Source organism: Aulonocara sp. 'chitande type north' Nkhata Bay, linkage group LG18 (genome assembly GCF_057382095.1).
Source record: "Aulonocara sp. 'chitande type north' Nkhata Bay isolate Kocher_YH1m ecotype deep benthic linkage group LG18, A_spYH_male_GT1.1, whole genome shotgun sequence".
Classification (NCBI taxonomy): Eukaryota; Metazoa; Chordata; class Actinopteri; order Cichliformes; family Cichlidae; genus Aulonocara; species Aulonocara sp. 'chitande type north' Nkhata Bay.
In genome coordinates, this window is record NC_141361.1 from 263,849 (window position 1) to 277,456 (window position 13,608).

Below are 13,608 nucleotides of genomic sequence, written 5' to 3' on the forward strand. Positions count from 1 at the left end.
ACAGTCTGAATGGCCCAGAGGAAGCCCTCTATAATTCTGCTGCTATGGCACCAGCCATGAAGCACAGACATGAAGAGAAATGCACTCTGGGAGTCGTAGGCTGAACCTCCAGAGTCTGTCTGCCCCCAAGCTTCTCACACACAGGCTGTATCCAGTGTTGGTCAAGTTACTTGAAAAAAGTAATCAGTAACTAATTACTGATTACTTCCCCCAAAAAGTAATCCCGTTACTTTACTGATTACTTATTTTCAAAAGTAATTAATTACTTAGTTACTTAGTTACTTTTTAAAAACACAATTTACAACCTGAATAGGTGATAAAGCGATAGATCTTTCAGCCCAATATTACTTTTTCTGCATAATCCATCATACAAAATGTAATCAAATGGAAAAGTCTCTTTCTTTTTAACTTGTTTTATTAGTTTTAATCTTTTAACTTTATGCATGAAGCAAAAATGTAATTATATGCAACATTCTCTGACTGGAAGAAATTAGTTTAACATTTAAACCTATTTTCTGCACATAATATAAAATATTTTTTGTGTTTACACTCAGTCTTTCAAATAGATGCAAGTAAAACACAGCAGAAAATAAATAAAGTCAAAGAATCAGCGGTCCTGTTGCTCTATTTTCACCTGTAAAGCGGGAGTGGTGTAGGCGGAGGTTTACCCTGGTGCAGGTGTGCCGCAGCGGTCAGTTGAAGAATCCGCGAGTTTCTCTGTGAGTTTCTCATTACCTCGTTGCGCACTCGGTGCTTGTTTGGAAGTTTAGGGGTTTTTTCGCTGCAAAAAGAAGTTTTCTTCCCACGCACAACGGACACTAATGTTTTTGTCACTTTTTATGGAATCAAACTCAAAGTAAGGTCAGTACTTCCACGCTTTAAACGCTGCACGCTCATACTCTCTCCCACAATCGATATGTGATCCATTGTTGATCTGCACACAGCTGTTGTCACTAGCGGCGCACTCGCTTACGTCACTGTCGTGAGACATTCTCGCAAAAAATCACAGTTTTAGTAACGCAGTAACGCAGCGTTCCTACGGGAAAGTAACAGTAATCTAATTACCGTTTTTGCAATAGTAATCCCTTACTTTACTCATTACTTGAAAAAAGTAATCAGATTACAATAACGCGTTACAAGTAACGCGTTACTGCCCATCTCTGGCTGTATCCCAATTCAGGGTCTGCAGCCTTAAAGTACGCAGCCTCAACGATCCTCAAGGGCCGCGTACTTAAAGACCGCCAAGGCCGGAAGTGCGAGGCTTGTGAGATGGGACGGTCTAGCCTCTGTTGCGCTGCCCAGGTTGCCTAGCAACCATGATACTAACAGCTGGAAACGTGTCATACAGCTGTGTTTGACAGAAATGAAGGAGAAAATCTTTTGTTCATTTGTTTGTTTCTACATGAGCTTTGATCATTCTCTGTAGGATTAAGCTCAGCTAATGAACGGCGTATATTTTAAAGTAAAGGCTTTAAAACCAAGTTAGTACAAACGTCACTAATGTCACATAACTTTGCCGACATGTGGCCAACAGTAATGTTTTAATGTTCTTCGTTATTAAATATTTGCACATAAATAAGTGACATAATATTCAGTACTTAGTTTACTAAGTTACTCTTCAGCCGATGTGCGCGCAAAGTTGATTGGGATATGCCAAACGGTTCTGCCTGCGGAAAAGGAAAAGTTTTCAGAGGTCTTAGACATCGCTCATCGAGTGGGGAAACCAAAACAAAATGACCCGAGACCCAGAGGGATCATCATCCGGTTCATCTCAAGGAGAATTCGTGATCCGGTGTGGAAAGCTGCCAAGAACAATACTTTCCTTCAAAATAATCATCTGCGGTTCACTGAAGACCTGATGAAAGAGGACAAAGAAAAAAGACTGAAGCTGTGGCCCATTATAAAGAAAGCACGTACATATATATATAAAAAAAACAAACACCCAGCACGCCCTTGCGGGCGGTTTATCCTTCAAGCTCGGGTCCTCTACCAGAGGCCTGGGAGCTTGAGGGTCCTGCGCAGTATCTTAGCTGTTCCCAGGACTGCGCTCTTCTGGACAGAGATCTCCGATGTTGTTCCCGGGATCTGCTGGAGCCACTCGCCTAGCTTGGGAGTCACCGCACCTAGTGCTCCGATTACCACGGGGACCACCGTTACCTTCACCCTCCACATCCTCTCGAGCTCTTCTCTGAGCCCTTGGTATTTCTCCAGCTTCTCGTGTTCCTTCTTCCTGATATTGCTGTCATTCGGAACCGCTACATCGATCACTACGGCCGTCTTCTTCTGTTTGTCTACCACCACTATGTCCAGTTGGTTAGCCACCACCATTTTGTCCGTCTGTATCTGGAAGTCCCACAGGATCTTAGCTCGGTCATTCTCCACCACCCTTGGGGGCATCTCCCATTTTGACCTCGGGACTTCCAGATTATACTTGGCACAGATGTTCCTGTACACTATGCCGGCCACTTGGTTATGGCGTTCCATGTATGCCCTGCCTGCTAGCATCTTGCACCCTGCTGTTATGTGCTGGATTGTCTCTGGGGCATCTTTACACAGCCTGCACCTGGGGTCTTGCCTGGTGTGATAGACCCCAGCCTCTATGGATCTTGTGCTCAGAGCTTGTTCTTGTGCTGCCATGATTAGTGCCTCTGTGCTGTCTTTCAGTCCAGCTTTGTCCACTGGTAAGATTTCTGGATATCAGCCACCTCCTCTATCTGCCGGAGGTATTCACTGAGCACTCGGTCAGTTGGGGCCATCTTCCCAATGTATTCTTGGATGTTCGTTGTCTCATCCTGGACTGTGGTGCTGACACTCACCAGTCCCCGGCCCCCTTCCTTGCGCTTAGCGTACAGCCTCAGGGTGCTGGACTTGGGGTGAAACCCTCCATGCATGGTAAGGAGCTTTTTGTCTTTATGTCAGTGGCTTCTATCTCCTCCTTTGGCCAGCCTATTACCCCAGCAGGGTACCTGATCACGGGCAGGGCGTACGTGTTGATGGCCCGGATCTTGTTCTTACCATTCAGCTGACTCCTCAGGACTTGCCTGACCCTCTGCAGGTACTTGGTGGTTGCAGCTTTTCTAGCGGCCTCTTCATGGTTCCCATTCGCCTGCAGGATCCCCAGGTACTTGTAACTGTCCTCTATGTCTGCAATGTTGCCTTCTGGTAGTTCAATCCCCTCAGTTCTGACTAACTTCCCTCTCTTTGTTACCATCCGACTACACTTCTCCAGTCCGAATGACATTCCAATGTCATTGCTGTATAGCCTGGTAGTGTGGATCAGTGAATCGATGTCTCGTTCACTCTTGGCATACAGCTTGATGTCATCCATGTACAGGAGGTGGCTGACAACTGCTCCGTTCCGTAGTCGGTATCCGTAGCCAGTCTTGTTAATGATCTCACTGAGGGGGTTCAGGCCTATGCAGAACAGCAGTGGGGACAGAGCATCTCCTTGGTAGATCCCGCACTTGATGGTGACTTGTGCTATGGGCTTGGAGTTGGCCTCTAGTGTTGTACGCCACATCCCCATTGAGTTCCTGATGAAGGCTCTTAGGGTCCCATTGATCTTGTACAATTCTAAGCATTCCAGTATCCAGCTGTGGGGCATTGAGTCATAGGCCTTCTTGTAATCAATCCAGGCAGTGCACAGGTTGGTCAGTCTGGTCTTGCAGTCTCGGCTGACTGTCTACCAGTAGCTGGTGTTTTGCGCCTCTGGTATTCTTGCCAATCCCTTTCTGTGTCCCGCTCATGTATTGACCCATGTGCCTGTTCATCTTAGCCGATATGATGCCTGACAGGAGCGTCCACGTGGTGCTGAGGCAGGTTATTGGTCGGTAGTTGGAGGGGACCGGTCCCTTCTTGGGGTCCTTGGGGATCAGGACCGTCCGACCTTCGGTTAGCCATTCCGGGTGTCTCTCGTTAACTAGCAGCTGGTTCATTTGTGCTGCCAGTAGGCGTGAACCATGTCGGGCCCTGGTGCTGTCCAACTCTTCATACTGGAGACCCTTTCTTGGATATCTGCCACTGTGATGGTTACTGGACCCTGTTCAGGGAGGTCGCTGTGGTCAGCCCTCAGATCCACTAGCCACTGAGCATTGCCGTTATGGGTTGCGTCCTTCTCCCATATGCTCTTCCAGTATTGCTCCGTCTCCAGCCTTGGTCTTTACCAGGTTTGCACACACAGTAGCTGGTATTTTGGCCCATTCCTCCATGCAGATCTTCTCGAGAGCAGTGATGTTTTGGGGCTGTCGCCGAGCAACACGGACTTTCAACTCCCGCCACAGATTTTCTGTGGGGTTGAGGTCTGGAGACTGGCTAGGCCACTCCAGGACTTTCAAATGCTTCTTACGGAGCCACTCCTTTGTTGCCCGGGCGGTGTGTTTTGGATCATTGTCATGTTGGAAGACCCAGCCTCGTTTCATCTTCAAAGTTCTCACTGATGGAAGGAGGTTTGGGCTCAAAATCTCACGATACATGGCCCCATTCATTCTGTCCTTAACACGGATCAGTCGTCCTGTCCCCTTGGCAGAAAAACAGCCCCATAGCATGATGTTTCCACCCCCATGCTTCACAGTAGGTATGGTGTTCTTGGGATGCAACTCAGTATTCTTCTTCCTCCAAACACGACGAGTTGAGTTTATACCAAAAAGTTCTACTTTGGTTTCATCTGACCACATGACATTCTCCCAATCCTCTGCTGTATCATCCATGTGCTCTCTGGCAAACTTCAGACGGGCCTGGACATGCACTGGCTTCAGCAGCGGAACACGTCTGGCACTGCGGGATTTGATTCCCTGCCGTTGTAGTGTGTTACTGATGGTGACCTTTGTTACTTTGGTCCCAGCTCTCTGCAGGTCATTCACCAGGTCCCCCCGTGTGGTTCTGGGATCTTTGCTCACCGTTCTCATGATCATTTTGACCCCACGGGATGAGATCTTGCGTGGAGCCCCAGATCGAGGGAGATTATCAGTGGTCTTGTATGTCTTCCATTTTCTGATGATTGCTCCCACAGTTGATTTTTTCACACCAAGCTGCTTGCCTATTGTAGATTCACTCTTCCCAGTCTGGTGCAGGTCTACAATACTTTTCCTGGTGTCCTTCGAAAGCTCTTTGGTCTTGGCCATGGCGGAGTTTGGAGTCTGACTGTTTGAGGCTGTGGACAGGTGTCTTTTATACAGATGATGAGTTCAAACAGGTGCCATTCATACAGGTAACGAGTGGGGGACAGAAAAGCTTCTTACAGAAGACGTTACAGGTCTGTGAGAGCCAGAGATTTTCCTTGTTTGAGGTGACCAAATACTTATTTTCCACCCTGATTTACGAATAAATTCTTTACAAATCCTACCATGTGGATTCATGGATTTTTTTTTCACATTCTGTCTCTCACAGTTGAAGTGTACCTCTGGTGCAAATTACTGACCTCTGTCATCATTTTAAGTGGGGGAACTTGCACAATCGGTGGCTGAGTAAATACTTTTTTGCCCCACTATATATATATATATATATATATATATATATATATATATATATATATATATATATATCAAAGTCAAAAGTCAAAGTCAACTTTATTTGTCGATTCTGCCACATGTACAGGACATACAGAGAATAGAAATTGCGTTACTCTCAATCCCTAGATAAATAGCAAATGAACATTTAAATATATTTAAATATAAAAGTGATTAAAAATGCAAGTAAAATAATTAAAAAGTAAAAATTTAAATAAATACAATTTTACATATAACAAGAAAGCTATACAATATACAATATAATGGGTAAGTGACATTGAGTGTAAACCAGGCAGAGTAGTGCAAATAGTGCAAATGGAGATTTAGTAATGTACGGTAAGAGATAGTGTAACAACAAAGTCTTATGAGGTAATGGCAGTCCAATGCTCCACAAAGTGACTGGTAACTGGTGCAGGCCAGTGAGTGAGTCAGAGTGTGTGTGTGTGTGTGTGTGTGTGTGTGTGTGTGTGTGTGTGTGTGTGTGTGTGTGTGTGTGTGTGTGACAGAGTTCAGTGAGACCGTGGAGGAGAGAGGGGAGAGGGGGCAGAATCGGGAGGGAGTTAAGCTTCCTGACAGCCTGATGGATGAAGCTGTCCTTCAGCCTGCTGGTCCTGGCCTGGAGACTCCGCAGTCTCCTCCCTGACGGCAGCAGCTTGAAGAAGCTTTGCATTGGGTGCGTGGGATCAGCCGCCATGCAAAGGGCTTTTTTAGTGAGACGGGTGCTGTAAATGTCCTGGAGGGAGGGGAGAGAGACACCAATGATCCTCTCTGCAGCTCTCACTATGCGTTGGAGGGTTCTATGACAGGACGCATTACAAACTCCAAACCACACAGTGATGCAGCACGACAGGATGCTCTCGATGGTGCCTCTGTAGAAAGTGTACATGATGGGGGCTGGTGCTCCTGCTCTTCTTAGTTTGCGGAGAAAGAAGAGACGCTGCTGTGATTTCTTGGCCAGTGCTGTGGTGTTGTACGTCCAGGAGAGATCCTCTGTGATGTGCACACCCAAGAACTTGGTGCTGCTCACTCTCTCCACAGACACTCCGTCAATGGTCAGAGGAGCATGTTGGGTGTGCATTCTCCTGAAGTCCACAACAATCTCCTTCGTCTTCTCCACATTCAGAGAGAGATTGTTGTCAGCACACCACGTGGCCAGGCGTCTCACCTCACTTCTGTAGTCGGTCTCATCCCTGTTGCTAATGAGACGCACCACCGTTGTGTCGTCCGCAAACTTGATGAAGAGGTTGGAGCTGTGTGATGGAGTGCAGTCATGGGTCAGCAGAGTGAAGAGGAGGGGGCTCAGCACACATCCCTGCGGGGCCCCCGTGTTTAAAATGATGGTGCTGGATGTGTTACTGCCAACCCGTACTGCTTGAGGTCTTCCGGTGAGGAAATCCAACAGCCAGTTGCACAGTGAGGTGTTGAGCCCCAGCTGGACCAGTTTTTGAATGAGCTGTTGGGGGATTATAGTGTTGAATGCTGAACTGAAGTCTATGAACAGCATTCGAACATATGAATCTTTTTTGTCCAGGTGTGTGAGTGCCGAGTGGAGTGCAGTGGAGATGGCATCATCGGTTGAGCGGTTGGGCCGATACGCAAACTGGAAGGGGTCCAGGGAGGGGGGCAGGACAGACTTGATGTGTTGCATGACTAGTCGTTCGAAGCACTTCATCAGGATGGGAGTAAGTGCAACAGGACGGTAGTCATTAAAGCAGGAGGGAGATGACTTTTTTGGAACCGGAATGATTGTGGTGGCTTTAAAACATGTGGGGACGACAGCCTGGATGAGTGATATGTTGAAGATGTCTGTGAAGACATCAGTGAGTTCCACTGCACAGTCTCTCAGTACACGACCAGGAATGTTGTCAGGACCCGGAGCTTTACGTGCATTGATCCTGCTGAGGGATCTCCTCACGCTGTCCGGGGACAGAGTCATCACCTGGTCACCAGGAGGGGGTGGGGTCTTCTGTGCAGTGGTGCTGTTTTGGACTTCAAAGCGAGCAAAGAAAGTGTTCAGCTCGTTCAGCAGGGGGATAGTGCTATCACAGGTCTGTGGTGGGGGCTTGTAATCTGTGATGGTCTGAATGCCTCGCCACAGGCTCCGTGAGTCTCTGCTGTCTTTGAAGTGATGAGATATTTTCCTGGAGTACTGTCTCTTAGCCTCTCTGATGCCACGGGAAAGGTTGGCCCTAGCTGTCCTCAGGCTCGCCTCGTCTCCATCTCTGAAGGCAACATTCCGAGCTTTCAGCAGCCTGTAGACCTCTCCTGTCATCCATGGTTTTTGATTGGCCCGGACAGTTATGGTTTTCGTGACTGTTACATCCTCAATACACTTGTTGATGTAGGCTGTAACAGTCTCTGCGTACTCCTGGAGGTCAGTGGTGTTGTTATAGGTGGCAGCCTGCTTAAACATGTTCCAGTCTGTAGTATTAAAGCAGTCCTGTAGAGCCTCTGAAGACCCCTCTGGCCACACTTGTATCCGCTTACGAACCGGTTTGGTGGTTTTAACGAGCGGTCTGTAAGCAGGCATTAGCATGACAGTGATGTGGTCTGAGGCGCCGAGGTGGGGGAGGGGAAAAGCTTTGTAAGCTCCTCTCTGGGTGGTGTAAACAAAGTCCAGTGTGTTATTTCCCCTTGTTGGAAAGTCTATGTGTTGTTGTATTTTTGGAAACACGCACTTTAAGTCTGCATGATTGAAATCCCCAGCCAGGATGAGAAAAGCATCAGGATGGGCTGTCTGCTGCTCACTGATGTGCTGGTACAGTTCATTCAGTGCCTCATTCCTGTTGTTGACATTGGAGGAGGGAGGGATGTACACAGCGCACAGGAGTATGGCTGTATATTCCCTCGGTAGATAGAATGGCCGGCACTTAATAACCATTAACTCCAGCACTGGTGAGCAGTGTTTGCAGACCGCAACAGCATCGCGACACCAGGCATCATTGATGTAAACACAAAGTCCTCCCCCGCGGGTCTTACCTCCCGCGACGATGACTCTGTCAGCACGGTAGCATGTTAGCTGGTCGAGCTGAATGGCGCGGTCCGGGACACCGTCGCTGAGCCATGTTTCCGTGAACACAAAAGCACAGCAGTCCTTTACATTCCTTTGAGATGAACGTAGCAGTCGGATGTCGTCCAGTTTATTTTCTAGCGAGCGTACGTTGGCCAGAACGATAGAGGGGATGGCGGGTTTGTGTGGGCTAGCCGCTAGCCTAGCTCGGATGCCACCGCGCTTACCCCTCTTCTGCTTCCTCTCACACCACTTGAGGCGCATCCATTGTGGGCGAAGTGCGGGAGTGGGGGTCGGTGATTGAGTAGGCCTTCGGAGCAGACCCAGATCTTTCAGCTTCTCGGTGTCCACAGAGTTTAACTTAAAAAGTTTGTTTCTGCTGATGTCGAGAAGGAGTGTTCGGGCATATCCTCGCTTGCACACAGATAGACGCGACAAAGACTTACAAAAACACTGCAACTTACAGGACGAAAAACACGAAAAAGTAGTTTGTTTGGGAGAGAGAGAAGCCGCTGCGTGTGCACGCGCCGCCATGTTGGATCAATTATATTATATATATGTATATCCATCCATCCATTCGCTTCCGCTTATCCTTTTCAGGGTCGCGGGGGGCGCTGGAGCCTATCCCAGCTGTCATAGGGCGAGAGGCGGGGTACACCCTGGACAGGTCACCAGTCTGTCGCAGGGCCAACACACAGGGACAGACAACCATTCGCTCTCACATTCACACCTAGTGACAATTTGGATTAATCAATTAACCTATCCCCACAAGCTGCATGTCTTTGGACGGTGGGAGGAAGCCGGAGTACCCGGAGAGAACCCACGCAAACACGGGGAGAACATGCAAACTCCACACAGAAAGACCCCAGCCTGATGGTGGAATTGAACTCAGGACCTTCTTGCTGTGCGGCAACAGTGCTAACCACCGTGCCACCGTGCTGCCCGTTAAAGTCAGTCATATATATATATATATATATATATATATATATATATATATATATATATATATATATATATATATATATATATATATATATATATATATATATATATATATATATATATATATATATGAGACTGACTTTAATTATTACACATAAATAAGTGGCGTCATATTCAGTACTTTTGACAGTTCACTCTTCGGCCGCTCCATCTTATTGGGGAAATTCCACATACATAAATGTAAATTTCAAAACTCAACCCCATCATTTAATTTGTTTTTGATTGAAATTGAATATTACTTAAACTCTCTTAAATTAACTTCAAATAAAAAAGGTTTATCATTGATTGAAATTCATTCAGAAATGTTTAACGAATGAGCTGTCACAACTTTCAAGTACAAAGTTGTTGTAGCACCCTCAAGGATTGACGTACACACGATGTAGTTATAAAACAGGGTTTATTCTGGTCTTGGCAACCTGTGAGAACTGCTCACGGACAAAACAATAAAACAAAAACATCACATCAAAATGCGCTCTTGTACGTAGTGCCAATCAATCAAAAATCCTTAATTACAGAAAATAAACATTTAAAATACACAAACCTCGTGAGCTGACATCCAGGAGGTACTAAATAGTCCTTTATGGCCTTATTGCCTTATCTTCCATCGTCTTTGTCAATTATTTCCACTCTTAAACGATATTTTCTCCATGTGTGGAGCTAACTGTGAGCTGCAGCATGCAGACACCATGTGCGCTAGCAAAAGAAAAGTGGCTGGGTGGAGACCCAAACAGCAAAGCTGTACCCTACACAGTTCACCACCAGAGGGCGTAAAGGAACAAAATCCAGACATACAGCTTAACAAATATCAAATGCAACAAACATCAAATGCAACAAACATCAAATGCAAAAGACCGTTACAGTTGTTATGAAGTCTGTCACATTCCCCCCCTTTTTTCTTTTTTATCCTTTATTTATTTATCCTTCTTATTTCATTGTACTGTATATTGTTACTTTTATTTGCCTTGTATGTCTACTGTACAAACTGAACTGGAATGACTGACTGTTGGCTTTATAAGTTTAATAAAGTTTGGGAAAAAAAAAAACCTCTGGCCGCTCCCTTCTGCCGTATTTTGCGGCAAAATTCTCTACACCCACCGCCGCGCTATGAATTGTGGGATATATGGGACCATGAAGCGTGCACCGGACCACGCTTGATATTTGGGGAAATCGACGGCGCATTTGGAGTATGCATTTGAAGTACACTTCGAATTGGAACAGCCGTCGTCGCGTGGCGGTGACGTAACCGCACTTAAAATGCGTACTTCCAGCGTGCAGACCCTGAATTGGGACACAGCCACAGTGTGCTGTACTCTGTTCCTGATGCTGATTCTGAGCACGCTCAGTGTTAGTGCATGAGGTTGATATGAAGGGGAGGAGCCTGGTGCTCCTAGCAGAGCTAGCATTGGTCAGCTGTACTGCAGGTGGTGGGAGGTGAGCTCTGATTGGCTGTTTGTAGCATAAAACAGGAAAAAGCTGAGGTGTTTGCAACAGTTTTCTTCTTCATGTCACAGGTGTGAACACTGCTCCTCCTCCTCCTCGCCGTGTGTTTCAGTCTCTTCTTTCTTTCATCTTTTGATTTGTTCTTTTCTCTCTGGTTTCATTGCTTTCTCTCCTTCTCTTCGTGTCCTCAGTGTTGCTCCTCCTCCTCGCCAACACCGCTCGCTCACAATGGCCGACTGGACCGACTGTCTGAATTTCGGCATCTCCATTGCCAAACAGGCCAGTAAGGTAAGTGACACAGCAGCCAATCACAACACAGCACTGAGGTCACAGGTCATGGTGTGGCGTTTTTAATTGTAACAGGTGCTTCTGGTGTGAATCCTGACGGCTGCTCAGTCAGCTACAGGTGATGATGACACTGCGGTTCAGCAAGCGGTCAGGTTTCCTAGGAACATTCAGGAATGTCACGGAGCAGAGTTTACACACACAGGCGCGCACACAGACACGTGCATGAACGGACACGCGCGCACACAAACGTTTGTGTGCCTTTACCTGCGTCTTTGCTACCAGGTGGTGCTGACAGCGTTCCAACAGGAGAAGGAAGTGAAGCTCAAAAGCTCTCCGGCTGACCTGGTGACAGAAACGGACCAACGAGTTGAGACGATCATCTTATCTGCCATCAGGAGCCAGTATCCTCAGCACAGGTTCTATTGAGTTCTACTGTCACACTGTCTTTATTTTGCTTCATTGTGTCACAGTCGACTAATGAATCCAGCATGAACTCTGGGGAGGGACCCGTTACACAAACTGGATTCAGATTGGACGCCCAGGTTGTAAACTGTTTTAAAGTCTGCCTAGTGACGGCGGGCAGGAAGTTAGCAGGTAGATAATATTACACCTGTGACCTCAGGTTCATCGGGGAGGAGTCTGTGGCTGCAGGTGAGCGTGTAGAGCTGACCGATCTCCCCACCTGGATCATTGACCCTATTGATGGGACCGTGAACTTTGTCCACAGGTGAGTGGCTCCGCCCACATTATGAACTCGCACACATACGGTGTCCCCAGTTTAAAACCCCACAAAGGTTTGAGAACCTGAAAACATGAAGTCTTAGGACCGTCGTTGCCCTCGGAGAACGCGAGGTAACAGAGGTTAGAGCAGTGCTTCCCAAGGCCCCCCTTTATTTTAAATTCTTACACCCCCCCCGCTTTGGGAAGCACTGCGCTGACAGATCCTTTGCTGTCTTTCATCAGGTTCCCGTTTGTTGCCATCTCCATCGCCTTCACTGTCAACAAGCAGGTAGGCTGAGCCATCGGTCTCCGGGGTCGGGGGTCAGAGTGGTCCGACTGACTCGTACTGCTGTTCTCAGACGGAGTTCGGGATCGTGTACAGCTGTGTTGATGACAAACTGTTCCACGCTCAAAGAGGAAGAGGGGCATTCCTGAACGGAGAGCCACTGCACGTCTCTGGACAGGAAGGTGACATCACACAGGACACCATGCTTGTGTGGCGTGCATTTAAGGTGGATCCGGCTTCACGCTGACCTTTGTCTCAATCAGATATCAGCCAGTGTGTGGTGGTGACAGAGATTGGGGCAGAGCGTGATGACCTTGCGTTGTCCACCATGACATCCAACATCTTCAGACTGCTGAAGCTTCCTGTGCACGGGTAAGGCCCTGCCCCCGGGCCCCCCTGCCCCCCCTGGCCCTGCTTTTTGAGCATGCTCAGTGCACCTGCATTGACTCTGAGGTTTGAATCCTGATTTTCTTTCTTCTTAATTTCATTGGTGTGCTGTATAAATAAAGTTTGAATCAGCACACCAATGAAATTAAGAAGAAAGAAAATCAGGATTCAGAGCGCTTCATTGATCACTGATTGGATCCATCACAGAGCAGCTCGAAGTGCAGCAATAGCTGAGAGGTCAGAGGTCGGTCTCGGGGTTGGTGTGGTGTTCAGGTCCAACCGACCTTCCTGTGGGCTTCACACCCAAAGCTTTCTTAAAAGATGTGAAGGTCACATGACCTTTGCATGCTCTCTGACCTGTTGGCACACATGTACCGACCTACTTTCCTCTTTGAACGAGCCTGGAAGAGACCACAGCTCTGTCTGCATTTTGAACTTTTTTGTTTTTTCGCGTTTGTGTTGACGTGTTGTTGCTTGCGTGTTTCAGAGTGCGTGCACTGGGCACAGCAGCGGTTGACATGTGTCAGGTGGCGACAGGCGGTGCCGACGCCTACTATCACATCGGGATGCACTGCTGGGACATCGCTGCCTCCGCCATCATTGTCCGGGAAGCTGGAGGAGTTGTCAAAGATACAGATGGTCTGTATCTGCCGCATGATGTCGTGTCACCTTTTTTAGCTGCGAGGCGTCGTCTAATTGGTCCGTGTGTCCTCAGGCTCAGAGTTTGACATGATGTCCCGAAGAGTCATCGCCGCCAGTTCCGCCGCCGTAGCCAGTCGCATTGCTCAGGTGATCCGGCCGTTCCCCTGTAGCCGTGACGATGATGACCAACACAGGTGTGTGTGTGTGGGGCGACCGGTGTGACCAGACTGTAGGTCAGCTGACAGGAAGTGTGCTGCTGCAGACGATAACGTATTGAAAGCGATTAGTGACACTTCTGTGATCAATGAACCAATAAAAATCTGCGTGCA

The 13,608-nt window shown here is 47.6% G+C and overlaps 1 protein-coding gene across 2 annotated transcripts; it reads left to right on the forward strand.

The window, feature by feature from the left end:
- Positions 1-10,990: 10,990 nt before the first annotated feature.
- Positions 10,991-13,608, forward strand: LOC147307508 (inositol monophosphatase 1-like). Of its 2 annotated transcripts, none has more exons than XM_086271907.1 (9): positions 10,991-11,027; positions 11,148-11,244; positions 11,527-11,660; positions 11,867-11,971; positions 12,208-12,253; positions 12,324-12,432; positions 12,514-12,622; positions 13,125-13,276; positions 13,353-13,608. In XM_086271907.1, exons 2-9 carry the CDS (start codon positions 11,185-11,187, stop codon positions 13,499-13,501), a joined length of 864 nt encoding a protein of 287 aa, XP_086128033.1. In that variant the 5' UTR covers positions 10,991-11,027; positions 11,148-11,184; the 3' UTR covers positions 13,502-13,608. The 2 variants fall into 2 exon arrangements, with proteins under 2 accessions (XP_086128033.1, XP_086128032.1); XM_086271906.1 differs by having other exon boundaries at positions 11,020-11,057.